The 27,448-nt window shown below is 53.1% G+C and overlaps 1 protein-coding gene across 1 annotated transcript in view; it reads left to right on the top strand.

The window, feature by feature from the left end:
- Positions 1-27,448, top strand: part of SLC12A5 (solute carrier family 12 member 5) — a 31,596-nt gene that overhangs the window by 645 nt on the left and 3,503 nt on the right. The window contains exons 2-23 of the mRNA XM_008057933.2: positions 5,294-5,388; positions 5,722-5,853; positions 6,119-6,265; positions 7,076-7,130; positions 7,608-7,738; positions 10,044-10,285; positions 10,994-11,205; positions 12,951-13,121; positions 13,426-13,524; positions 13,675-13,732; positions 16,029-16,203; positions 17,069-17,187; positions 17,523-17,621; positions 18,601-18,720; positions 19,114-19,218; positions 20,330-20,498; positions 22,552-22,747; positions 23,848-24,017; positions 24,402-24,533; positions 25,614-25,721; positions 26,819-26,941; positions 27,032-27,231. Of these exons, the coding sequence (XP_008056124.2) occupies positions 5,294-5,388; positions 5,722-5,853; positions 6,119-6,265; positions 7,076-7,130; positions 7,608-7,738; positions 10,044-10,285; positions 10,994-11,205; positions 12,951-13,121; positions 13,426-13,524; positions 13,675-13,732; positions 16,029-16,203; positions 17,069-17,187; positions 17,523-17,621; positions 18,601-18,720; positions 19,114-19,218; positions 20,330-20,498; positions 22,552-22,747; positions 23,848-24,017; positions 24,402-24,533; positions 25,614-25,721; positions 26,819-26,941; positions 27,032-27,231 (3,058 nt within the window). The remainder of the gene's footprint in view (positions 1-5,293; positions 5,389-5,721; positions 5,854-6,118; positions 6,266-7,075; positions 7,131-7,607; positions 7,739-10,043; positions 10,286-10,993; positions 11,206-12,950; positions 13,122-13,425; positions 13,525-13,674; positions 13,733-16,028; positions 16,204-17,068; positions 17,188-17,522; positions 17,622-18,600; positions 18,721-19,113; positions 19,219-20,329; positions 20,499-22,551; positions 22,748-23,847; positions 24,018-24,401; positions 24,534-25,613; positions 25,722-26,818; positions 26,942-27,031; positions 27,232-27,448) is intronic.

Genomic DNA, 27,448 nt, shown 5'->3' with positions numbered 1-27,448 from the left:
GGGGGGGGGGGTGGCTGGGGGGGTTGGGGCCATGTGACAGCCCCTGTCCGGGCTGCGGCGTCTCTTGAAGGGGACACCTGGTGCAGTCCGGACCCCCTCCCCCAAGGCTTCCTAAGGTCCGACCTCAGACTGAAGCGTACCTCCCCCTTAGATTTTCAGCTCCACTTTGCGGAATCTCCTTCTCCCTCTCGCTTCTCCCTAGGTTCCTATTCAGGACAGGAAGCGAAATCACCTTTCTTGCCCCCTGCTCTAGGCACCCCGGGGCGGCAATGAGGTTTCCAGAACGGGGCGGGGGGAGTCTTTCTAGTTAGCTATGAAAGCTTCCCCAGCGAGGCCTCAGAAATGGGGTCTCAGCGGCTGAATCCTCGGCGCCGCGGCGCGGACACTGCGGTCGCGCTGCGGTGGGTGCGGAGACTCACCGGGAGCCGAGGGGCTCGGGGCAAGTCCTTTGGCTGCTCCGGCTCTCCCCCGCCCTCCTCCGCGGTTCCCCTGCTCCGAGGTCTTGGGCCAGCCACCCCCTCAGGCTCCCAGGACCCCGCCGCCCCCCAGCGGTCTCAGCCATCCATCACGGCTGTCAGCCACCCCCACCCCCCGCCCTCCAGCGGCGCTGCGTCCCCCTGCGCACTAGCGCGCCTCCCGCGCCTGCTGTCTGCGCTCAGCGCCTTCAAAAGCTCCCTCGGGCATTGCTTGACCCTCTGAGCCGACACTCCCGCAGACCCCTCTGGGGATGGCCGGAAAGCCTTGAGGGCTGAAGGAGCAAAGTCTTCTGGGGACTGACAGCCTTGACTCAGGTTCTCCGGATTCTGGATCCCAGTTAGGACCAACTGGCCGCTTGGGAAGGCTGGGGACTCCAGGGTCCCCGATCCTTTGTCTGAAACACCCCCTCATCCTCATTCCTCTCGGGGGCTGAATGGTATACAGGCCAGAACTACTAGTTGGCTAACTCATCCATCTCCCCAGTGACCCTGGGGTCACCTCATCCCGCAGCCACCCCCTCCCCCGTGGGCTTTGGCTGCGGGGGGAGGGGGTTTGGCAAAGTCGAGTCTGCGGCAGCGCCAGGCATCCTGACTCGGTGCTCAGGGAGCGAAGAGGGGTCTTTCCACCTGGAGTCCCCTGCAGATGCCTTCACTCTGAGATAGGTACTCAGCTGAGATATCCTCTCTGCTCCCCCAGACACCTGGTATGGTCCTATTCCCCAGCACCTGCTTTTTCTGCCAAGGCTTCACTGGCCTTGGGGTTTCCATGGGGTCTCAGGAGGCCTAGGAAAGAGGCATCTCTGTGTGTGAAGCAAGTGTTGAGCTAGGAACTCTTCTGTCCTGTCCCCTCTGCATTAGTTTCTTGACACTGAGTGTAGCCGGTCCATCTGGAGACCTTCTTTCCAAGGGTCCAGGACCTGGAACTAGAGTGGCCTGAACCCAGGTCAGGCGCTCTGGGTTGCAGAGTGAGCAGCCTCCCAGCGGGGCCTGAAGGTGGTGGTTGGAGGCGCTAAGGATCTTCTGGGCTCCAGGGAAGAGGGGCTATCAGACTAAGAGCCTTGGCATCTCTGATTCTAGATTCTTGGGGGTGACTGGAGGACCTGGATGCTGACCTCCAGGAGGTGGAAATGGCCCGACTAAGGGGGCTCCTCTGGACTAAAGAAGAACCCAAGGATATGTCCCTGGCCCCCAGATCTCCTTTCCCCTTGGGGTCTGACGCCCCCTCTCCCTCCCTGAGCTGGCCTAGGGATTCCCCCAGGCCTGGCCCCAGGCCCCGGGGGAGGCTTCTTAGCCTGCGCCGCTCGCCTGTTTCCTCCCCGGGAGCTCTGGCCGCCGCAGCTTAATTGAAAGCCGATTCGGGCTGAGAGCTCCCAGGGGGCGAGGGCGGGGGCAGGGAGGGCTCAGCCTCAGTCTGGCCCTGCCTCTCGCGCGCGCCACTCGGCGCTCCCCCATCACCCTTACTCCTGGCTCAGGGGAATCAGGGCGAATTTCCCCTTAGCTGTTCCGGTCCCTTGGGAACTCAGAAGCTCACCACCTCGCCCCCCACCCCCCACCCCGCCCCCGCCACATCCCCTTCAACCAGTGCGCCTAGCGTTCCGGACGGAATCAGCCCTGTGGCTGACGAGTCCCGAGAGCCTGGCGTCCCGCCCAGGCAGCGGGTGGAAAGGCGGGACCCAAGAGGAGCCTGCCGAGCTGCCCTCTCCCCTGCTCTCATCTCCTGGCCCGGATGCGGCCTGGAGTCTGGCTCCGCGCTGCGCGCCGCGTTACATAAGCGGCTGCGGGCGCGCGGCCGGCTTGGCTCGGCTCTGCGCTCTCGGCCCGCGCGGTCGCCATGGAGACCAGCGCGGGGCCGCCTAGTTGCAGGGTCTCGGGCCAGGATGCCCCCCTTCCAGTCCCCTGCGCACCGCCCGCCCCCGCCGAGGAGGAGGCGCATGGGAGGGGGCGTGAAAGGCAGAGGGGAGGGGCTCTCGTGCCTGACTGTCCTGGTCCTAAGAGGGGACGCCGCTGGAAGAGGGACCCAGCCCCACAGTAGACAAGGTTCCTACGTCTTGCGGCTGGGGAGGGGTGAGGGGTGGGGAGCCGGGCTGGTGGGCACCAAGTACGTTAATGATCATAATTGTAATAGTGGCAGCGATAACTACACTTGTGTGGCAGACACACCCGATATGTATTATTTCATTTAGTCCCCACAGCTGCCCTATGAGTTAAGGCAAAGGAGGAAACCGAGGCTGAGAGAGTGTAAGTGACTTGCTCAACAAGCGACACAGTCGGTAAAGGTGGGCCTTGAATGTGAATCTCCTTGACTCTAGCCCTTTTTCTTAGCCATTAGGAATTTTCTTGCCGTCTCATGCACCCTCAGCCTCTCCAGTTCACATCATGGTGTGGTGAGAACAGGGAGCATCTTACCAGCATTTGAAAAGAGGGGGAGGCCGGGCTTGGTGCCTCAGCCTGTAATCCCAGTATCTTGGGAGGCCGAGGTGAGTGGATTGCCTGAGCCCGTGGGTTCGAGACCAGCCTGGGCAGCTTGGTGCGACCTCATCGCTATAATAAATCAAAAATCAGCTGGGCTTGGTAGTGTGTGCTTGTAGTTCCAGCTACTTGGAAGACTGAGGCAGAAGGATCACCAGAGCCCAGCAGGTGGAGGTTGCGGTGGCCGGGAGCGGCCACTGCACTCCAGTCTGGGTGACAGAGTGAGACTTCAACTCAAAAAAAAAAAAAAAGGAGGGAGAATCCACCTCACGCGCATTTCTCCAGTTCTCTGGCCCCAGAGAGCTCTTTTGAGACTCTTGGGTCAGGAGCGGAGTTCTGGAGAATTTAGCTATTATGTGCAGGGCTCCCACTGGGGCAATGAGTCTGTTATTCCCAGGAATTTACCATTGTTAGAAGAAAGAGCTGGTGATGCCCCCCTATTTGGCAGTTTTTGTTTTGATGGATGAAGTGGAGGTGGTGGCAGAAGACTGGGTGGTGGGCTTTCCTGGAGCAGGTAAGGCATGACTTGTCCCGGCCTCCAAGTTTTAGTCAGGATGAGATTGCGTTTATAACAGGGCCAGGTGGTGCTCTGACTGGGTGACCAGGAGATAGAGAAGAGGAGAGTGGGAGAGTTTGGATCATTGGCGATGGAGAGAGATGTCCGGAGTTGAGGGGGCAGGAGATCCAGGGTACATAAGGCCTCAATTTCACTTGGAATTTGGTCCATGGGGAATTTCCCCAGGGGTCAGAGGGATGTCTGCAACTGGAATTTAGCCCTGGAGTTGAGGAAGCGCGATGCTTGAAGTCAGGAAAATGCACCTATGGGGGCCTCTTTTCATTTTCTGGAGGGACCCTCCCCTAATACCCAGGACACTGTCTCCATGAGTGATCTCAACTAGGCGCATGGCTTCACATGCTTCCCACACATGTCCACATGGCTCCCCCTACCTCTTTCTCCTGCCCAGCCTCTTTCCTGATTCATACATCCAGGTGGTTTCTGGATGTATCCACTTGAGCGCCCTGCAGTGCCTCGCCCTCAGCTAAATTCAGATTTTCTCCACCTCCAAGCTCCTCCTCTGGAGTCTTCCCATGTATTAAATAATACTGTCACCCACCCATTCACTCATGTTAGAAACCCCGAGCATTATCCCCGATTCTTTCTCTCCCCGCCCCTCCCCCAGACCCTGACATCTGGCATGGAAATGTGCTAATAATTCTTGAGTCTGTCTGTTGCCCTGCATTGCTCTGGTCAGGGTCATCATCAGCCCTTGCCTGGGTTACTGAAAGTAACGACTGTATTTTCTGTGTTCTTCACCTACAGGCCAGAACGAGTGCTCTAAAGCACAAGTCTGTCCCTGGCACTCCTTTGCCTGAAACTCTTCAATGACTCCCCATTGTCCTCTGGATGACATTCAAATTCTTTAACATGACCTGCTAAATTGTTCAAGGGCCCAGCCCACACTCTTCTTCCTGGGCTCACCTTTTCACAGGCCATGACCCATTCCTCAGTCCCTCAGTATGTCCCTTCCTCAGACCCCAGCCAGGTCATGCTCTGCCCAGCTCATCTAACCCACTCTGGTCACTCTCACCTCTGGGCCATTGAACACACTGTTCTGCTGTTCTGTCTGCCTGGAACACCCTCCCTGCCCCGCTTCAATCTAGCTCTTACTCATCCTTCAGTTCTCAGCGGACACGTCACTTCCTCTAGGAAGTCTTCCGTGACCTCCCAGGCTGGGCTGGGTGCCTCTCCTGGGTCCCACAGAACTTCCCATGCCAGGATGGGAATTCCTGATTACTGGTTTGTCTCCCCTGACCTTTTGTTGGTTTCCCAAGAGCAGGGATGTGTCGCCTTCTATCCCCCACCTTACACTGTGCCCATATTGGCACAGGATAGACATCCAGTGAATCCACGGTGACGAAAGAGGTGGGGCAGAGGTGGTTCCAAAGGGGCTTACCGCATCCTTGGGGCCACAGGCTGCAGTGTTCCTTGAAGGCAGACCTTCCCCCATGGGAGAGAACATGCTTCCACCAAACATCAGGACAGGTCCAGCTATGGTCAAGAAGGGAGCTCTGGATTGTCTTGGGGGTAACTCGGTGAATGAAGTAGGACCCCCTAGAGCAAGGCAGCACTCACATGTTCATTAAATACCCTGTACATGCCGGGTAGTGCGTTGGGCTCTTTATATACGCTGTCAACCACGGTTCTGCAAGGAAGGTAGTAGTGGCTTTGTTTTCCCAATGTGCAAACTGAGGCTCAGAGAGCTGAAGAAGTGGCCACACAACCGTATGCTCAGGTGGTCGGATGACAACTGGTGGCTGCCAGACCCCTGACTCCTCTGCCTTCTCAGGTGATGGCAACCCCAAGGAGAGCAGTCCCTTCATCAACAGCACCGACACAGAGAAGGGCAAGGAGTACGATGGCAAGAACATGGCCTTGTTTGAGGTGGGCTGCCCCCACCCCACTCCATCATCCTGGTTCACCACTGCTCCCTCCCTAGGGAACAGTACCCTCCTGGGCACTCCTCCCTCAGGCCACCTTCTTCCCATAGTCTCCCCTCTTTCTCCTTCCTCTTAGCTTTGCCCCCTGTGGTCTCGGCTGCCTCTCCTCATCCCACCATCCTCTCTCCCTGTTCTCCTTGCTAGTTGCTCCTCCTTTCCAGCCTAGATCAGCCTCAACGGTCTTGCCCGCCTTGTTCCCATCTCCCCTTCTGACCCCACCCAGCTCACCCCACCCTGTCCCTGCGCTCCCAGCCTCTTAACACCGACACCTCTGCAGGAGGAGATGGACACCAGCCCCATGGTGTCCTCCCTGCTCAGTGGTCTGGCCAACTACACCAACCTGCCCCAGGGAAGCAGGGAGCATGAAGAGGCAGAAAACAATGAGGGTGGAAAAAAGAAGCCGGTGCAGGTGGGAGCCTTGGGGGAGAAGTAGCGGGGGAGGAAAGGTGGAGGGAGGGGAAGAGGATGGGGAAGGGTAAAATGGATTGGGATGAGTGATGGATGATGGGGGCAGAAGGAAGGGGGAGAGGAGGGAAAGGGAATAAGACTGAGAAAGAAGAAGGATGAAGGGATGGGGATGGAGAGAAGAGGAAGGTGGGGGGCTGGAGGAGGAGTGCGCCTGGGCTGTTGTTCAGGATTGGGGGCTGCAGAGACTGACGCCGGCTCCCTGGCAGGCCCCACGCATGGGCACCTTCATGGGCGTGTCCCTGCCGTGCCTGCAGAACATCTTCGGCGTCATCCTCTTCCTTCGGCTCACCTGGGTGGTGGGCATTGCGGGCATCATGGAGTCTTTCTGCATGGTCTTCATCTGCTGCTCCTGTGTGAGTGACGCCCCTCCCCTCCCCACCCCCTGACAGCTGGGGCTTGGCAGAGGCCTGGGGGTGGGAGGTGGGAGGATGGAAGCATGAGACCTGAGCTTTTTATAGGAACCACTGCTTATGATCTTTGAGAGTAAATTAGGTCTGACTGGTCCTTCCTGCATCTCACAGGCTCATCCCTGATGGCTATTAACCAGGTATCACCTGGATCTCTGTGTGTGTGGAATTACATAAGTAATGCAGATTCATTGATGAGAACACTAACTGTAGAAGGGAAAATAAAGCTCAACAATAATCTTATAATAGTTAGCCTTTTGCTAGGTCCAGACTCACAAAAAAATGAGATTATATGTCACAAACAGCTTTGTAACTGGATTCTTCCCATTCTCTCTAAAATGTCAAATATTCACTGAACACCTCTTGACACATTTGTGTGTCCTCATACATAACCTTAAGACAGCTCTGTATGTAAGGTGACCAGTGTCAAGCCATCGTGCCTATTTTATAGATGGAGAAACTGAGGCTTAGAGAAATAAAGTGAGTTGTCTCAGGTCATACAGCTAGTCAAGACCAAGTGGGGATTTCCAGAGCTCTCTGATGCTGTAGCTTGTGCTCTGTCCAGTCTCATGGTGAATAAGAGGTTTTCTGGAGGAGCATTTGGCAGCAGTAGAAGTTGGAACAGGACCAGGGAGAAGCTCAGTGAAAGAGAACCTGTGGGTTTGGCTGGTGTTTATGGGGTATAAGGCTTGGCCTTCACCCAGGCCACTGTGGCCCCCACCTCAGCCACTGCTCTGATGATCTCTCTCCTCACAGACGATGCTCACGGCCATCTCGATGAGTGCAATTGCAACCAACGGTGTTGTGCCTGGTATGTGACTAGGGCTTCTTTGGGGATGGGAGGGACCCCTGAATGGCTGGAAGGAGGGATAGTGCCCCAAGGTTTGGAGGACAGCAGGACCCAAAAGAGGCGAGATTGCAGACCTAGGAGCTGGGCTATGTCTGTTTTTGGGGCAGCCCTTCTGGAGGCAGCGGACGGAGGCACTTGCTGGTGTTGAATAGGGCGGTGGCAGCCCTCCCCCACAACCGAGACCCTCCCCTCCACCATCCTATTTTCTGAGCCATGACCTCTTTACAGGGGTAATTAGCAACATGGTAATTAGTGCTGTGAAATCCACACAGAGTGATTGCCTGGGTCTCCCACCAGTCATCTTTCTAGGGCTGCAGCCCATAAGGCCTGTGAGGCCCAAGGTAGCCCCCTTCCCACCTCTTCCACTAAGACCCCCTCACCCGCTGTGGCAGCCCATTGGCCCTCGACCCTCTCGCTGATACTAGGTTCTCTCTGCAGCTGGTGGCTCCTACTACATGATTTCCAGGTCTCTGGGTCCAGAGTTTGGGGGCGCCGTGGGCCTCTGCTTCTACCTGGGCACTACCTTTGCTGGGGCCATGTACATCCTGGGCACCATCGAAATCCTGCTGGTGAGAGGGTCGAAGGAGGAGGTGTGGGACCTCAGGCTGTCAGCCACTTAACCAGTGCTCTCTGGATGCCTTCTATGGGTCAGGCCATCCAGTAAGGCCAAAGAGCAATCAGATGTGATTCTGTTTTAAAGAGTTCTCAGTCTCGTTGGGGAGACAAGATACGATAATTATGTAACATACACAGCTGTCGTTTATCAGGCCCCCACTGAGCTCTCAGCAGAGTTTCAAGTGCTTTACAGTCATTCTCTTGAAACCGTGTGAGGCTGGAGTATCATGATGCCCCTTTTACAAATGACAAGCTTGTAGATGTGAGGTAACTTGCTCAAGATCACTCAGCCACCAGGTAGGTGGCTGAGGTGGGTTGATAAGAGTTAAAATAGTGGTAGAAATAATAATAGTAATCTTACACAACAGCTATCATTTTGGGTTCTGAGACTGTGGCCAGAGACTGTGCTAAGTACTCTACGGTCCTAACTGTAGAGAGTTGATGGCCACTGGATTGCAAAAGAGAAAAGGCAGGTGAGAGTCCCATGTAAAGTAGTTCATTAGGAACAGTGACTGCTGGGAAAGAACCAGGTTGCTGGACAGTGTTTGAAGGACAGGACTGGTGACTTCAGTCTCTGTCCTTCCTGCCCTTCCTGTAGGGACTGAGTGCTGACAAGGGTTCCCTGGTGGATAGAAAGCGAAACTGGTATTCCCCAAGCCTTCTCAATGGGGTGCTGAGGCCTGTAGTGTTTTGTCTAATTTTATCCTCACAACTCTCCCATCAGTTAAAGGTGGCCATCTTACAGACGAGGAAAGCAAGGCTCAGAGAGTTTAAGGAGCAAGTAGGAGGGCTATGAACCTGGGTCTTTCTGACTTCCAAAGCCATTACTTGTCTGTTGTACCACACTGCCTTGGAAAACTAGAACTAGAAGATTCCAAAGCTACTAGCTTTGGGGCAGGATGACAGAGTGCGGGACAGTGAGTATGGATGGAGAAGAAAAAGCCCAAGGAGGCCAATGATAAGAGGAGAATAACAGACCCCTGTGACTCTGAGAAACTAAAAATTGTAATAATTGTAATAAAAGCAACTCTGCCCATTGCAGAAAATTGGGAAAATATCAAGGAAAAAAATGGAAAGAAGGAAATAACAGGCTGGGCATGGTGGCTCATGCCTGTAATCTCAGCACTTTGGGAGGCCAAGGTGAGAGGATTGCCTGAGCCCAGGAGTTCGAGACCAGCCTGGGCAACATAGTGACATCACCCTGCTATAAAACATAAAAATTAGCTTGGCATGGTAGCACATTTCTGTAATCCCAGTTATTCGGGAGACTGATGCAGGAGGATCAAGGCTACAGTGAGTTATGATCGTGCCACTGTACTCAAGCCTGGGCAATAGAGTGAGACCCTAACTCAAAAAAAAAGAGGAAATATCAGTCAAAACAAATCACCATCAACATTTTTATGTATTTCCTTCTAGTTTTTGTTTTTCTATATGGTATTCTATGTTTGTAAAATATAACTCTATGCTGTAAACATTTCCCTAAATAACTAAAAACTGTAAATATTATTTACAAGTGAAAATAACTTTTGTGAGAATTTAAATATTAAAAAAGAATATAACCTTTAATATTTAACAATATTTTAGAAAATACATATATGCAAAAAATAAAGATTATCCACATTTGCATGATTTGGGGAAAACTACTGTTAACATTTTGATCTATAAACACACATACAGATATATACACACATACATGAATATTTATAAAAATGTGAATTTATAAAATTGAAGTCATAGGACACATTATATTTTTTAAACTTGATTGTGTTCACCTAATATAACAAGGACAACTTTTTGACACAGTCCATATAAATCGATGTCATCTTTTTAATAGCTCTGTAGCCTATGTGGGAATATCATGATTTATTCATCCAACCTCGAGTGATGAGCACCTAACTTGTTTCCACCTTTCTATTAGGAATTAAATAATGATAAGTCCTTTTAAGAATTATACATAATAACAAAATAATAGAATTAAATCATTGCTCCTAATATCCTTGCAATGTGATTTGGTGATAACTGCATCATAGACCTTGTATGACAGGCCATGCCGTCCTTAGCCGGTCCTCTATTACTGGATGTTATTTCCAATCTGCCGCTACTATGACTGTGTTGTGACAGGTGTCTTTTTCCATCTGTACTTCAGGTTATTTCCCTGGGGTGAGTCTCAGTTAGTCCTTACTGGGGCACGCGCTGGGCAGTGTGTGAAGGACAGGGCTGCTGACTTAGGTCTTTGTTCCCCCTGCCCTCTTCCCGTAGGCTTACCTCTTCCCAGCTATGGCCATCTTCAAGGCAGAAGATGCCAGCGGGGAGGCAGCAGCCATGTTGAACAATATGCGTGTGTACGGCACCTGTGTGCTCACCTGCATGGCCACCGTGGTATTTGTGGGCGTCAAGTATGTCAACAAGTTTGCCCTTGTCTTCCTGGGTTGTGTCATCCTCTCCATCCTGGCTATCTATGCTGGGGTCATCAAGTCTGCCTTCGACCCACCCAACTTCCCGTGAGTGCTGCCGTTCTGAGCCCAAGGCACCATCCTCCCACCTCCCTAGCCCTGTTTCAGGGTCTGCACACCAGTCCTTGCCAAACACCCTCTCAGAACCCAAGTGGTGTACGTTGGGAGCACCATCCTTGGGAGGGAATATCTCCCTTGGTTTGGGATCAGTCTCTTTAGAGTGGGATAGCTTTTCTGGAGGTGGGAACAATATCCCTTGTAAGGGCCAACTGCTTCCTGGTGGCATGGACTTAGGGAGAATTAAGTGGGAGTGAGTTCTGAAACGAAACACTCAGTGGTAGGGAAACCTTTCCTAGGTGGGGACAACCTCTTGGGATAGGGCAGTCTCAGTGTTGGACAGCTACTCCAGGACACAGATGAGCGGGTCCAGGGACTCAGATCCCTGCTGGTTCTGCTTCTGTCCACAGGAGAGAGTCCCCTCCACCCATTGCCCAGAGAACAGCCCCCAGACTGCTGTCCCCGGTGCTGAAACATAACACTGCAGGAACATGGTGTTCTCCACCTTGGCTGCGTGTTAGAATCCCTGGGGGAGCGTTTTTAAAAAATGCCAGTGGCCAGGGTCTGTCCAAATTAAATCAGCATCTCTAAATATGGGGTCCTGACACTTGCGTTTTTAGAGCTCCCCTGGTGGTTCTGTTGTGAAGCCAGGACAAGGTTGCACTGCTCCCTACCTTCCTCCCTTGTTTCTTCTCCCAGGATCTGCCTCCTGGGGAACCGCACGCTGTCTCGCCATGGCTTTGATGTCTGCGCCAAGCTGGCTTGGGAAGGAAATGAGACGGTGACCACGCGACTCTGGGGCCTTTTCTGCTCCTCCCGCTTCCTCAATGCCACCTGTGATGAATACTTTACCCGAAACAATGTCACGGAGATCCAGGGCATTCCTGGTGCTGCCAGTGGCCTCATCAAAGGTCTGGGGGAGGGAAGAGGGCTGGTATCCAGGGAACACTGCAGGGATTGTAGGTTAAGCGGTCAGGATTAAGGGGCCCTCCTTGGGATTCAGCTAAATTCAATCAGCTTTAATTGAGCACCTACTCCAGGCCATGTTCTGTCCTTGTCATCATGGACAGGCATTGGGGAGGGGTAGAGAGGAAAAGAAAACATTTATCTCACCACTAGTAGGAAAGAAAGTCATCGATCGATGTAACAAGTATACACTAAACACCTACTAAGTGCCCCCTGTGCTAAACACTAGGAATACAAAATAAGCCACAGTCTTTGGCCTCTGAGTCTAATGGCAGAGATAGATGCCTTAGCAAATAAATCATGATGCACATAGATGTGCATTTAACGAACAGAGGCTTCTCAGGAGAGGGAGGCAAGGCTAGGCTTCCTGGACTCACCTGAGCAGTTTTGAAGGGCAAACGAGAGGTTTTCAGTTCCACCAGAGGAGTAAGGGAATTGCAAACAGAAGAACAGCTTGCCTTAAAGCACACAGGTCCAGAAGAATATATTGTGTCCTTCCAACCACAAGTAATTTGGTATGACTGGGGCATAGAGTGCAGAGGAAGGAGGGGCAAGAAATGATGTAGGAGAGACTGGCATGGCCAGATTGTGGCAGGCCCCAGAGGCCATATTGAAGAGTCGGGACCATATCCTGGAGGGAATGGGGATCCATCAAGGGGTTTTGAGTTAGGGGGAGGCATGGTCAGATCTTCGTTTCTGAGGGTTCACTCTGGCTGCAGACGTGGGTGGGCTTAAAGGAGGGAGTGGATCCAGGCAGGGAGTCCAGGAAGAGGCTGATGCTGTGAGTCCATAAGAGAGAGATGATGGTTTCTGAACATGAGTGTTAGAGTGATGTGAGTGGGCATTTCCTCAGTCAGGGTGTGTTCTCAACCAGGGCTGCCATACCTTCCAGGAGGCATTTGGCCATGTCTGGAGACATTTTTGTTTGCCAAAATGGGAGGGGAATGATGGTTTCTGAACATGAGTGTTAGAGTGATGTGAGTGGGCATTTCCACAGTCAGGGTGTGTTCTCAACCAGGGCTGCCGTAACTTCCAGGAGGCATTTGGCCATGTCTGGAGACATTTTTGGTTGCCAAAATGGGAGGGGTGTTTCTGGTACAAGTAGGTAGAGGCCGCATATTGCTGGACATTCTAAAGTCTGCAGGACAGTGCTCCACAACAAATAATGATCTGGCCTAAAAGGTCACCAGTGCCAAGGAGGAGGACCTCTGGAATGGCGAGGAGGGTATATTTAAGAAGTATTAAGGAGGGTCAATAGACAGAGGCTGGAGATGGCTTTGAAGTGGGGGAGGGGAGAGGGAGCAGCTGAGGGCCAAGATGTTGGAATTGCTGAGGATGCTATTTGATGAGATAAGGGATGCAGGGAGGGTGCTGCTTTGGGGTGGGTGGATGGTGACATCAATTTAGGACCCATGACGTCGGACTGAGATGGGTCTCCATGTGCCCATTTGCCCCACTGTACTGGACCATTTGAGGGCAGGGACGAGAGCTGGTTCATCTGTGAGAGCCCTGCATGTGGTCTGGTTCATGTCAGGAGCTTGGGAAATAGTGGTAGAATAAAACAGAGCCAAGGCTGAGGGAAGTGAGATGCAGTTGATCTTGACCCTGACATTTTGCCCACCCTACCTTCTGGTCCCAGGGCTCTGGTTCTGACTCTGGCCCTTCCCCTGAGCATCCCGTCTCCCCACAGAGAACCTCTGGAGCTCCTACCTGACCAAGGGGGTGATTGTGGAGAAGAGTGGCATGCCCTCGGTGGGCCTGGTGGATGGCACTCCTGTCGACATGGACCACCCCTATGTCTTCAGTGATATGACCTCCTACTTCACGTTGCTGGTTGGCATCTACTTCCCCTCAGTCACAGGTGAAGAGGAGCTCAGAGAGGGAGGACGCTGCCTGGGAGCGGATGGGGAGGAGTCAGTGATGACGCTGAGACTTTCTTAGTCCAACAACCCCGTCACGTAAGCAGGAGCCATAGTTCAGTTCCTGTCGGACACCTGAGGGACTTAGGCTGGGAGAGGCCAAGTCAAACGCCCACGATCCCATACCAGTCAGGATGCCAGGACTGGATTGCAGGCATCCTGACCCCAAGGCTGGTGTCCTTTCTTCCCTGTCTGTCTGGTCTCCTGCGGCCCTGGCTCGTGTCCCAGCTTAGCTTCTGTTCACAGGGATCATGGCTGGCTCTAACCGCTCTGGGGACCTGCGGGATGCCCAGAAGTCAATCCCCACCGGCACCATCCTGGCCATCGCCACCACCTCTGCTGTCTGTATCCTGCATTGCTGGGCTGCGACCACCCCTGCAGGCATGGGGAGGGCTGGAGGGAGGGCAGCTGAAGTTGCTGCCTTACCTGGCTGGTTCCCGAGGGGTGGGGAGGAGGGGTTACGCCTTGGGTATTCTCCTTCATCCTCTGCCGCAGACATCAGCTCCGTTGTTCTGTTTGGGGCCTGTATAGAGGGGGTTGTTCTGCGGGACAAGTAAGTAAAAGAGTTAGGGTTGATCCTGTTCTGGGGGAGGGATGGCCATGGAAGGCTGAGTTCTGGGAAACAGACCCAGCAGGGGGTGCCAGACCCTGTGAGAGGGGCCATCGGGGGAGGCCACGGGGGTTGCTCACAAAGCTGTTTTCTTATATTTCATCTTTCTTCCTTTAGGATAATGGCACATTCCTTTCCTTTACTTTAAAATCAATTAATTCATCAGATCATCTAACATTTACTGACTGTGTGTTGGTCACTGTCTGGGCTTCTGGAAGAAGCAAGGATAAATAATACATGATTTTTGTCCTAAAGGCACTCTTTGTGGGTGGTGACCATACTGGTGAACAGACTTGAAATGCAGCTGGTTGGGGTGGCTGTGTCAGAAGGCCTGGGCCTGTGGGAGCATAGGGGAGGCTGCATCCGGTCCCCGGCTCCTTTCAGGGAAGCCTTCCCAGAGGAGGGGAGGCTAGAAATGTCTTATACACATTATCTCATTTATCCTTCCTACTTTTTAAAAATGTATTTACTTTTTTTTAGATTATAAAATATAGTTTATTTAAAAGTAAATTAGAAAGAAAGAGAGCAAGAGAAGATTCACCTCAAGATGGAGAGGGGGCCTAAGCCAGAAAGCATGACAGCCATAGCTCAAAGAGCACATGACCACACCAGAGTCTAGCAAAGCAACGGTCTACTTATTTATTTATGTATGTTTTGAGGTGGAGTCTTACTCTGTCACCTAGGCTGGAGTGCAGTGGTGCAATCACGGCCACTGCAGCCTTGACCTGCTGGGCTCAGGTGATCCTTCCGCCTCAGACTTCCAAATACCTGGAAATACAGGCATGTGCCATGATGACCGGCTAATTTTTTGATTTATTGTAGAGGTGAGGTCTCACCAAGTTGCCCAGGCTGGTCTCAAACCCATGGGCTCAGGCAATCCTCTTGCTTTGGCCTCCCAAAGTCCTGGGATTATAGGTATGAACCACAGCACCCAGCTTCTTATTTTGTTGAGACAGGGTTTCACTCTGTCTCCCAGGCTGGTGTGCAGTGGTGCAGTCATAGCTCACTGCAGCCTTGAACTCCTGGGCTCAAGTGATGTTCTTACCTCAGCCTCCTGAGTAGCTGGAATGTGTACCACTACACTTGGCTAAATTTTTAAACAATTTTTTGTAGAGACGGGGTCTCACTATGTTGTCCAGCTGTTTCAAATTCCTGGCCTTAAACAATCCTCCCATCTCAGCCTCCCAAAGTGCTGGGGTTACAGGCATGAGCCACTGTCCCCAACCTGTCCTTCCCATTTTCAGTGTTGAGTCATTAGGCAATTAGGAGGGGCAAGACCATTCCAGACAATGAGGTGCAATGATCAAAGAGGGGAATGCTGCATGTGCATGAATGCCTATGGCTATAAGTAACTTGGTGTTCCCAAGAGCACTCATAACCCTCAGGGTGAAGTGGAAGGGCCTATCAGAGGCACTTTCTACAGGTACCCTGGGCTTCTGTAAGGGAGTATAAGGGGGAACACGAGACTGGGACTGTTTCCAGTATCAGGACTGGAGCTTTATTTTAGAAAAAAATAAAAGGGGAAACCCTGAAGGGTTTTAAGCAGCAGAGTGACCTGGCCAAATGAACACTTTGCATCTGTTGCACCTGTCTGTTTCAGGGCAGTCTGACCTCCATTTATCTCATTTCATTTAACCACAGACCTCCCACGTGATTGCAAGGGATCTAGCAGGTCACCTGCTGCAGCCCTTCATCTGGTCCCTGCAGTCCAGGGACAGGCTTTCTACCTCCTGAGGCAGCATCTTCTGTTTAAGGCAGTGTCATTGCTGGAACATGCTTTTCTTTGATTCTCATATCATTGTTACACAATGAGGCCAGCACCCCCATTTTCAGACAAAGGCACTGGGGCTCTAATAGGCTAAGAGATTTGCCTAAGACAACAATATTGACAATTAGCTGTCCACTACAATCATGTTGGTGCCATGTTCTGGGTTTGATGCGATACATTTTACATGTCTGTCTCCTTTTATCCTCTCACCAGTCGTGTGAAATAGACTTATAATGATCCTCGTTTCATAGTGGGGAAACTGAAGCTCAGAGAGGTTAAATGTCATTCTCAAGGTCACACAGATAGGAAGTGCCCAGGGTGTTTGGGGCTGTCTTCTCCATCTCCCCTGCAGAGCCTAGCCCTCTGGCAGGCCACAGTTGGTCCCTGCAGTTGGTGTGAGTAGATGAGCCCTGGAACTCCAGGTGGCACTGCTCACCAGGCAGCTCCTATCCGCTTGCTACTTCATTCCAGGTTTGGTGAAGCTGTGAATGGCAACCTGGTGGTGGGCACACTGGCCTGGCCATCTCCCTGGGTCATCGTCATCGGGTCCTTCTTCTCCACCTGTGGGGCTGGGCTGCAGAGTCTCACGGGGGCCCCACGCCTGCTGCAGGCCATCTCGCGGGATGGCATCGTACCCTTCCTGCAGGTCAGTGTGGGAGGAGGACAGCCTGCCCCCAGTAGACTAGCCAGCCAGGCCTCTGCCCAGTGAGGCCACACAGTGCACCAGGTTCACGGCAGGTCTTGACCTGTCCCCTGGGCCACTTCTGTGCTGCACTAAGAGGAGTAGGTGTGCCTTATTTGGGACTTGACCCGAGTTCAGTGCCATCTCTGAGCGTTGTCTATGTGATCGTAGTCCATTGCAGACTTGAACTCCTGGGATCAATCAAGACTCCAGCCTCAGCTTCCAGGGTAGCTGGGATGACAGGCATGTACCACGGCACCCGGCTCATGTTTTTAAAATGTTTTTAAAAAGAGATGGGGGTCTCACTTTGTTGCCCAGGCTGGTCTCAAACCCCTGGCCTCAAATGATCCTCCTGCCTTGGCCACAAAGTGCTGGGATTACAGGCAAGAGCCACTGCATCTGGCCAAGCATTGTCTGCTCTCAGGGGAAAAACAAATGGCCCTCTTTTGGCCCAGTGGTTGGTCTGGAACTCAGGGAAGCAGCCAAAGGGCAAGAAAAGGGTAGCTGTCTTCATGGTGCTTAAAAAAATTTTTTATGGAACTCATGCTCATGGCTGCTTGCTGGCCTCTGACAGCTCTTGTCCCATCTGCTCCCTCACCAGGGATCATTTGAACTACATTGCACTGGGATGACAGTGGCTGGGTGGACGAGATTTGGCAGAAGCCTGTATCTATACCTCTGGGTTTCCCTGGAGGATGAGAAGTGCATCTCCCTACCTCCTTGTTGGTTATAGGATTCCTGTCTCTATGTCACTGGTTCCCTGGACTTGGGGAGAGGAATGAGAAACTCTCAATGTCTCTGTCCCCCATGATGTGTGCTCTGTCCCCAGGTCTTTGGCCACGGCAAAGCCAACGGAGAGCCCACCTGGGCCCTGCTCCTGACTGCCTGCATCTGTGAGATCGGCATCCTCATCGCATCTCTGGACGAGGTTGCCCCCATCCTCTCCATGTGCGTGCCTGGCCTCTTGCCCTCTCTGATGGCTCAGTGAGCTTCCCTGCCCGAATCCTTAAGCTGTGACCTGTGACAACCCACCCACACACTTTAGCAACCTCAAGAAGCCCCCTACTGGTCACAGAATCCTGCCTTTGCTACATATTCAACCCCACATGTATCAGGGCATGTTGTAAGGAGACTCGGCTCTGAACCCCTTCCTAAACACCAGAGCATGACTTGGCTGCCTCCCCGATTGCTTTCCCCATCCCCCTTTCTTTCCTTATGCCTCGATTTCTTTTTCTGCCTCCCTCTTGCATCTCCGTCTCTCCTGGGGCCTTCCTGTGTTTTAGGTTCTTCCTGATGTGCTACATGTTTGTGAACCTGGCCTGTGCAGTGCAGACACTGCTGAGGACGCCCAACTGGAGACCGCGCTTCCGATATTACCACTGGTGGGTGCCCTGTCCCCACGCCCCCCTGCTCACCTCTGTCCCACTTCCCACCTCTCCCTAGCCCATCCCCTCTGGGTCTAAGGACCCCAAGCCTGAACAGGAAATCCTATTTCCTCTGGCTTTTGCTGCTCAACTAGCCTGAGAAAGGTCCTGGAGAGAGCCTCCTCACAATCATAAATAGTAATATAGTACCATCATAAGTGGTCACAGCTGTAATCCCTTCTGTCTTGGATCCCAGCCTCTCACAAGGTAGCATGGAGGCCAGAAGTCAGCCTGACCCAAGAGCAAATCATGACTGTGCACTTCCTAGCTGTGAGATCTCTGAACCTCCATTTCTGCAGTTCTGAAATGGGCACGATAGCTGCACCTCCTTCATGGGGTTCTGGTGAGCACTGCAGAGCAGAGAAGATGCTCAGTGCATAAAGCATAGAGGCTGCGGTCCTTCTTATCATTTTACTTTATGGCTCTTCATCCCTACAACAGGCCCCGGGGGCAGACAGGGCAGGAATCATGTTTGTTCTAAAAAAGGAAACTGAGACGCAGACAGGGGAAGGGACTGGCTCAAGGTTCCCCAGCAAGACTGTGGAATAACTGAATTAGAACGGAGGCTGCCTGACTCCCATCTTGATGTTCCTCCTTTGCTGGCAGCCTCCTCCTGGGATATCCTGCTTTCAACTCCCTCAGAGACACCAGCCTCAGAAACCATAGGGCCAGGAGCAGGGTCTAAGGCACAGGGACGGGGCAGGGTAGCGGCTCAGGAGTTGGGTGGGGCATAGGGTCGTGTCCTGTCTGTGGCTGCTCCTTCATCCAGAAGGCCCTACATCCCTGTGGTCCTCATGGAGGTGATGGCTGAGTGTCCCTAGCTGTCACCTTCAGTCTTGCCCAGGCCTGGCTTCATCTTCCTCTTCCTGTCTGAGCCCCAGCTCCAGCAACAGCCCGGCAGGGGGGCTCAGAGCCTGGATCTTTCCCCTTTGTCCAGGACCCTCTCCTTCCTGGGCATGAGCCTCTGCCTGGCCCTTATGTTCATCTGCTCCTGGTATTATGCGCTGGTGGCCATGCTCATCGCCGGACTCATCTACAAGTATATTGAGTACCGTGGGTAAGTGTGGGGAGGGAGGTGGGAGGACAGGCTGGGAGATGGGGGCAGGCGTGATGGGTGTTTGGGGTGGGGGAGAGGAGGCAGGGAGGGAGAGAGGATGGAGCTAGAGTGGAGGGAATGGCGATATGGGGTGTGATTGGGAGATGGGGAGCAGGGGCGGAGGCTTTGAGACAGGGACAGGAAAGGCAAGAGAAAGGATTCAGACGGGATTTTTCCAAGGAAACTTAGCCAAAACTTGGCCGAGTCAGTTGGCAGGAGTGACGTGCATGTGCTTTCTGAGCCTGAGAGAGACGGCTCTGCCCTGGGGTAGCCGGTGTGGCCTGGATGGTGGGTGGCTGTCCCTGCCACTCCTTGGCTTTCTGTCCTCACATGATCCCCCTTCCCGGTCCCCAGGGCAGAGAAGGAGTGGGGTGACGGGATCCGAGGCCTGTCTCTCAGTGCTGCTCGCTATGCCCTTTTACGCTTGGAGGAAGGGCCCCCGCACACCAAGAACTGGAGGTAAGGGTGAGGGCACTTGTGTGCGTTCGTGCGTGTGTGCAGGGCTCAGGAGAGGGGGAGGGAGTGGAGCCTGACTCATCCCACTTGCCTTGTTTTGCTGAGTGGTGCCCTAAAAGTCCAGCCATGTCTGACCCCTTCCCTCCTGAGACACCCAGGCTGAACTGAGTTCCAGACATTTGTTCTCCGAACTCCATCCACCGTGCCAGCCCCCTGAGCCTTGATTCATTCATTCGTTCCATAATTTGTTCAGAACATTTATACAAGCCCCCTTCTAGTCTCTGGGGATATAGGAAGCTCGCAGTTCTAGGCACTCACAGAGACAGAGGACTATCAGGACATGTCACATTTGCTACGGGACAGGTGGAATCATTCCCCTTGAGAACTCGAGGGGCTCTTGGCATCTCTAGATTGATGACGATTCCTCCGTTTTAGTCATGTGAAATCAGGGGTCAGAGAGGGTCTCAGGTCGCGGAAGTCAGAACGGAGACCGAAATCGTCACCTCCCGCCTCTCAGCTCAGGGTACTTTCTAACTGTCCTGCTCGCCCAGCCCCTTGTTCATCCTCCTGTTTCACTTTGCCAAGAGTAAAGCCTGGAGCTCTCAGCTATGCCTGGGGCATCGTTCGCTTGTCCATGCCGGTGTCCACTACACTGGGGCTTCCAGAGACCAGGGCTGTGTATCATTCATCTATGAATCCTCAAGTGCTTAACACAGGGTCTAGCCTAGAGGAGGTGCTTAGAAGATGCTATTCGACATTTATTTCCCTATTCATCTAGCCATCCCGTTCATCCAATAGCATTCACAGGTCCCCTGATATGGATATGGGTAGATGACTGAAGGACAGAAAAAATGGGTGGGTGGTTGAACGGACAGATCAGTGAGTGAGGTGAAAGAGAGGTGGATCGAGATGGGCGGATGGGTGGGCATGTGAGGGAGGCTTGGATGAGATGATATTTAAGGAAATGGCTGGATGGATGTTTGGATGGATGAAGGGGTGGGTGATGAGGGTACAGGTGAATGGGAGGACAGAGGACAGACAACTAGGTGACCTGGTAATGGCTGCAAGGTGGGAAAGGTGGTGGATGGTTCACATGACTCTGTACCCTCTCCAGGCCCCAGCTGCTGGTGTTAGTGCGTGTGGACCAAGACCAGAATGTGGTGCACCCCCAGCTGCTCTCACTGACCTCCCAGCTCAAGGCCGGGAAAGGCCTGACCATTGTGGGCTCTGTCCTTGAGGGCACCTTTCTGGACAACCATCCCCAGGCCCAGAGGGCAGAAGAGGTGAGCGGAGGCCCTGTGGGGTGGGACAGGCCAGGGCACTCGGAAAAGACAGTCTCTACCCTTTGAATCTTCCTTACCACCTTTGAGATCAAAGGAGGCACAGGCTCTTCTGTCTTCTTCCTTAAAAGAGGAGCCCAAGGACCCAGGGAGTGAGTTCTTTAGAATTCAACTCACAGAACAAAAGACCATCAGAGTCAGAGAACCCACTGAATGGATAAGAAAATAGGCGTGGAGAAGCCAAGTCACTTGTCTAAGGGCAGAAAACTGGGCAGATTCAAATGAGGACTCATTGACTCGTGTTCCGGATTTCTTCCTGCCCAAGTGTAAAGCTTTCAAAGGGTTTTCATCTGTGGACTCTTGATCGCGATCTTGTGTGGAGTCAGCAGGGTGGATATTTTGGCCCAGGAAGAAACTGAGGCCCAGAGAGGGAAAGCAGCTTGCTGACAGTCACAGTGCTGACTGGAGGCATTGTCAGGATTTGAACCCAGCTCCCTGCTCTGTGTCCTGTGTTCTTGTCTCTGTCCGCTAGTGCATGCCTACAGAACAGCAGATGGATCCAGTGGAGCTGGGCCACCTGTGTCTGCATTAGGTGCATTGCGAGGTGTTTGGAACCTGGTGCTGGCAGAGAAAGCAGGTTCTGCCTGTAGTCCAGGCCTTCCTCCCCTCAGTGGCTAGGAGTGGAGAGAGAAATAGGGGCCCTAGGGAGGTGAGGTGAGACAGGGGAGGGCCACCCCTGATGGCTTGTGACAGTTGCCGTTTCTGCCTCACTGGGCCGTTCACACCGATCTGTCAGGGCCTGGAGCTGGAGGCCTCCACTGGTCAGTTCCATTCAACAGCAGTGGCTGAGAATGTGCCATGTACCAGGAGTTGGGGGATGGAGATGCTTAAGACCAGGTCCCAACCCTCAAGGTGCTCCCAGGCTGGTGGGGAAGCTGGAACAGGTACAGAGGGCTCTCAAACACACTGGCTATTATAAGTGCTGTGTTAGTTAATAACATCAAAGTTGTACAACGTGTTGAGTGTGGACAACGGTCAGGCAGGATAGGATACTAAGCTCTTAGGCATATTGTGTCATGGGATTCTCCCTAGTCCTAAATGAGGTGTTTTTCCTGACGCCTCTCTGAGAGATAGGAAAACTGAGACTCATATGAGGTGACTTATCCAAGAGGTGACTCTCTCCAGGAGGTGGCAGAGACAGAAATTGAACTTTTTTTGTTTGATGTCAGGGTAATGGTTAAGAATATGGGAGCTTTAGCCAGGCATGGCGGCACGCACCTGGAGTCCCAGCTATTCGGGAAGCTGAGGTGGGAGGATCACTGGAGCCCTGGAGTTTGAGGCTGCAGTGAGCTATGATTGTGCCACTGTACTCTAGTCTGGGCGACAGAGTGAGACCCTGTCTCTAAAACAAACAAACAAACAAACAAACAAACAAAGAAATAACAAAAAATATAGAGACTGGAATCAGACTCCCTAGACTTGAATCCCTGCAATAATATTAGCAGTGTGTCCTTGGGCAAATCTTAACTTCTCAGAGCCTCAATTTCCCCATCTATAAAGTGGGAGCAGTAAGAACACTTCCCACCCAGTACAGAGTCAGTATGCATTTATAATGTGTGTCGTTATGCTGCTTGAAAAAATGGTTGAAACACATTGTCTGGTCATGCAAAGAGGTCCGGTTTAATTCTGGTCTGGGTGGGGGTGGTATCTGAATAAGGTGACATTTTAGTCGGGCCAGGCAGGGTGTCATATGTAATGGGGCGGGAGTGTGTGGCAGGGTGGCTGTGGGAGCATGCCAGGCAGGGGGACGGTGTGAGTAGCGGCAGGGTGGCAGGAAGTGTAGGGTCAGATCAGGAAGAGCCTTGAGGAGTCAACAAGGAATGGGGCACATGTACGATCCTGGTGCCAGAGACTGGTGGGATCTGGGCTGAGCTTCAGGAAGATCTGGGTGGCAGGAGGGGGGAGACTGGAGTCCGAGAGGCTGCAAGGGGCCTAGCCAGGGCGGGGGAGGCCTGAGGCCTTGTCTGACCTCCACCTACAATGCCCCGCCCCCTAGTCCATTCGGCGCCTGATGGAGGCGGAGAAGGTGAAAGGATTCTGCCAGGTGGTGATCTCCTCCAACCTGCGAGACGGCGTGTCCCACCTGATCCAGTCCGGGGGCCTCGGGGGACTACAGCACAACACCGTGCTGGTCGGTTGGCCCCGTAACTGGCGGCAGAAGGAAGACCATCAGACATGGAGGAATTTCATCGGTAGCACCGTAGTGGTCTGCGGCGGTGGAGGCTGGGGCAGGGTTGTGCTTTTGTGCTTGTTTGTGCCGAAGGGTTTCCCGAGCACAGCACGCTAAGTGTGGATTCAGCATTTGCAGGGGACAGCAGTCAGAACTGGCCACATGCCAGTCACTGTGCTGGGCACCGGGGACTCCGCTGTGAATGAGATAGTCTTGGCTCCTGCAGGGCTCACAGGCAGAGAGGAAAACAGTTCAGGGATGTGGGAAGATACAGCTTTGAAGTCACAGAGGCTGGAGACTACCAACTCAGCTGTGGTCTTTCCTAGCTGTGTGATTGTACACAGTTGACTCACCCTCTCTGGGCGTCAGATTCCTGGGTAGTACTTGATAATAATATAATAACTAATGTTTTTAGAATGAGTTCTGTGTGCCAGCATGTCGAAGCTTTCTGTCATTCTCTCATCAGTCCTGTGAGGACTAGACATTGTTATCTCCATTTTCATGGTGTGAAACCAAGGCACAGAGAGATTAAGATATTTGCTTCAGGTCACAAACCTGGGAAGCCAGGTTCTGAACCAGCCCAAAGGCTGCACTATTAACTCCAAGTGATTCTGTCTCCCTCATAGGTAGATTGGCCAGGCATGGTGGCTCATGCCTGTAATTCTAGCACTTTGGAAGGCTGTGGTGGGAGGATCACTTGGGGCCACGGGTTTGAGACTAGCCTGGACAACACAGCGAGACTTTGTCTCTAAAAAAATAATAATTATAAAATTAAGTGAAAAATATAGGTAGATCATGGTTACAAGTGTTGGGAGGATTCAGTGAGATCATGCATGGTGGGTTCTTAACCTTCAGAAAGGGCAGGTGGTGTTATTGCCATCTGAATGTTGGGGAGACTGAGGCTTAGAGAGGTTGAATGATTTTCCCAGATAGAAACCACACATATATGATGAGGCCCAGGGAGCTGCTGGTTTTCTGATGACTCGGCCCAAGTCCAATTCCAAGGCCAAGTGGGGTTTGGGGAGGGGGTGCTGGGTGTCAGGAGTCCTTGGGTCTGCTGCTGGGTGCTGGGGGAATCAGAATCACGGTTTCTCCTTCTGGCCCCCTCTCGGCCTCCCCCAGAACTGGTCCGGGAAACCACAGCTGGCCACCTGGCCCTGTTGGTGACCAAGAACGTCTCTATGTTTCCCGGGAACCCTGAGCGCTTCTCTGAGGGCAGCATCGACGTCTGGTGGATTGTGCACGACGGGGGCATGCTCATGCTGCTGCCCTTCCTGCTGCGCCACCACAAGGTGGGCCCCTGTGTGAGCACGTGGATGCGTGGACGTGTGTGTGTCTGTCTGTGTGCAGGTGTGTGCCACTGTGAGTGAGGCTCATGGGCTCTGGCCAGGGCCAGCTTTCATGCCCATCCTCCCCTGTGAGCTTCTGGGACAGGGATCTGACAAGCCCCCTCCTTCTAACATGCTGGAAACTGACTGGATCTCTCCTTAAGCGATGCTTAACCCAAGCAAGTAATTCTTTCATGGGGGATCCACGGACCCAAGCAGGGGAGTTTTTGTAGTCCTGCATGTATGTGTGAGGAGTGGGGAGGAAGGTGAGGAGACAGGATCCTCTGGCCCTTGGTCTTTTCACTGCATCTGGGCTGGACCTTTCTGGATCCCCTTCCTTCCTTGCAGGTCTGGCGGAAGTGCAAGATGCGTATCTTCACTGTGGCCCAGATGGACGACAATAGCATCCAGATGAAAAAGGACCTGACCACATTTCTGTACCATTTACGTATCAACGCGGAGGTCGAGGTGGTGGAGATGGTGAGCCCCCAGAAGACACCACGAGTCCCACCTGGACCCCTTTCCTCTTGGCTGGCATCAAACCCCAACTCTCATCAGCTTGTGGGGCTGAATCCACCCCCCCTTGTCCACCTCTTGCCCCTTACATATTCATCCAAGAGTTCATCCATGCACTGCTCTCCTTTATAAGCATAACCGTGTCTATGGGCTCATTGTAGACCAGGCACTGTTCTGTGCACTTTATATATACTTCCCACAACAACCAATGAGATAGATGCAATGATCACTTTGCGATGAGGAACTTGAGGTACAGAAAGGTTAAGTACGACACATTCTGAGAAGGGCGTTATTAGATTAGGCAATATAATCATTGTGTGAACATCAGAGTGTCATCACACAAACTTACTGCTTCCAGGCTACAAACCCGCCCAGCTTTTTACTGTACCAAGCACTGTAGGCAGTGGTAACACAATGGTATTTGTGTATCTAAACATAGAAAAGGTACAGTAAAAATATGGTATTCTAACCTTATGGGACCACCATTGTCCATGCCACCACCGTTGGCTGAAACCTTATGTGGCACATGAGTGGAATTTACCAGCACACCTTATGTGGCGGGCAGGCTCTGGAGCCCATGTACCCAGTGATTGTGCTCTAGGCCTCTTGTCCATCCATCCCTCAAACTGTTGTTCCATCTACCCCTCCCCCCGTGTATTCATTGATACCTACCCATAGTTCGTTGATGTGTTCACTCATTCGCTCGCCCTCCATTCATTCATTCCTTAATTTTTCTCTTTACTTCTTCCCCTTCTCTATTCACCCGCTGATTAACTAATCCACTCATTCATTAGTTCATCCATTCGCATGCCTGGTCCTGTGCTGGGCTGAGGAAAGGGAAAGAGCCGCCTGCTTTCCAGGAGCATGGTCCTCTCCGCTCTGTCCTTGCTGCCCATGATCCTTGCTAGAGTAGATTCATCAGATAGGGAAACCCTAGGCTGGCAGAAGGAGAGGGCATGCCTCCCTCCCCTTGGCCTTTCTCATGAGTGGAGAGCTCATGCCTTCCTCCTTGCCCCTTCACCACCCTGCCCCTGTCTCCCTTAGCACGAGAGCGACATCTCCGCTTACACCTATGAGAAGACGTTGGTGATGGAGCAGCGCTCCCAGATCCTCAAACAGATGCATTTAACCAAGAACGAGCGGGAGCGGGAGGTGAGGTCGCCGTGGCTGGGCTCTGAGAGCCTCAAGCTGCTGCCGGTCCTGAGTCCACATAGTCCTGAGTCTGCACTCCTGGCACTGCCACTGTCCCCTTCATCGCCCTGACACCTCCCAGCCACACCTCCTGACACCGGTCTCCCCAGCAGGGGGAGAACACACTGAAGGCTTCCCTCCCAGCCTCCAAGCCAGGAGGCAGAGGGACCCTGCATGGGCTTCCCCTCTGTTAGTGACTCCTGGGGCCTGAGGGAGAATAGCTGATGCTAAGTATTGTGGATGATGAGTCCTCAGGGGCCTGCGCTGCCAATGCGAGGGATGAGGGCTCGTGTAATAGACCCTCAGAGGATGGGTAGCAGGTGGGCATTTAGTGATATAACTGAGGGTGGCAGCTAGGGGCAGTCTCCTAGGATGCGATCGATGGTTCTCAGGGGCAATGGTGATGAGTCTCCTGCAGGGTGTGGGCATGAGTTTTCCCAGGTGTGGGTAATATGGGGCCACTGGTCCCCTGCAGTATAGAGGAAAGCTCCAGCCCGGGGAGTGGAGTCCTTGGGGGAAAGGAATGGTGTGCCCAGGCTGGGGACAGAAGAGCTCCTGGAAGTGAGTGCTCTGCTGCCCGAGTAATGAGTGGAGAACCCTGTAGGTGAGGGTGCCAGGACCCTGGGTTCTGAGTCTCCCAGGTGTGGGTAAAATGTTTCTCAGAATGTGGTTGATGGATCCTCAGGGGAATGAGTGGTGGGTGCCCCTTTGTGTTGGGAGGGACTGATCCTCCTAGGAAGGGGTCTTATCCAAGGGCGACAGTAAATGGTAAGACATGGACCAAGAAGACGGACATTGGACCATGGCGCTGGGCTACAGTCCTGCTGTGCTAGGTGTCAGCCCTTTGGTTGCCGGATGGTGGGGAGGCCTGGGATTCTGGAGAGGATCTGGAGCGGCCAGGTTCGTGGTGTAGCAGCTAATTGGTCTCAAAGTATTGCAGTATTTTAAGCATGAGTACAGTTCCAGAAAGTGTGTATCCAGGCTGAACGTCTTGTGGTAGCTTTTTGCATGGGTGGTGACTCCCAGCAGAGCTGGCACCAACCTGTGTCACTCCCTAGATCCAGAGTATCACAGATGAATCACGAGGCTCCATCCGGAGAAAGAATCCAGCCAACACTCGGCTCCGCCTCAATGTCCCGGAAGAGACGGCTGGTGACAGCGAGGAGAAGCCAGAGGAGGAGGTGTGCAGCTGGGTGGTTTGGCCCAGCCAGTGGGAGCGGAGCCCTCAGCCTCCAAAGGAGTCACCTGCTGTCCCTTCATCCATCCCTCAGGTGCAGCTGATCCATGATCAGAGCGCTCCCAGCTGCCCCAGCAGCTCGCCGTCCCCAGGGGAGGAACCTGAGGGGGAGGGGGAGACAGATCCTGAGAAGGTGCATCTCACCTGGACCAAGGACAAGTCGGTGGCAGAGAAGAATAAAGGCCCCAGTCCCGTCTCCTCTGAGGGCATCAAGGACTTCTTCAGCATGAAGCCGTATGGGCCTGGGGGCTAATGGCAGGGGACTGGGGTGATTCTAGAGGGTCTTGTTCCCATGGCAGAGTACGTGAGCTGAAGGCATCCTGGGGCTGGCTGACTTGGTTTCCCCATCTTAAGGGGTTGGACCTGGTCACTAAGGGTCAGAATCTCCAGGTGCAAGCAAGGGGGTGGGGACTGGGAGTGGCACCAGCGCTCACTAAGGGCAGATGACCTG

This window comes from Carlito syrichta, unplaced genomic scaffold (genome assembly GCF_000164805.1).
Source record: "Carlito syrichta isolate Samal-C Ts95f unplaced genomic scaffold, Tarsius_syrichta-2.0.1 Scaffold303154, whole genome shotgun sequence".
NCBI classification, from domain to species: Eukaryota; Metazoa; Chordata; class Mammalia; order Primates; family Tarsiidae; genus Carlito; species Carlito syrichta.
The sequence above is the reverse complement of the archived record's forward strand: the minus strand, read 5'-3'. Positions and strand labels throughout refer to the sequence as shown.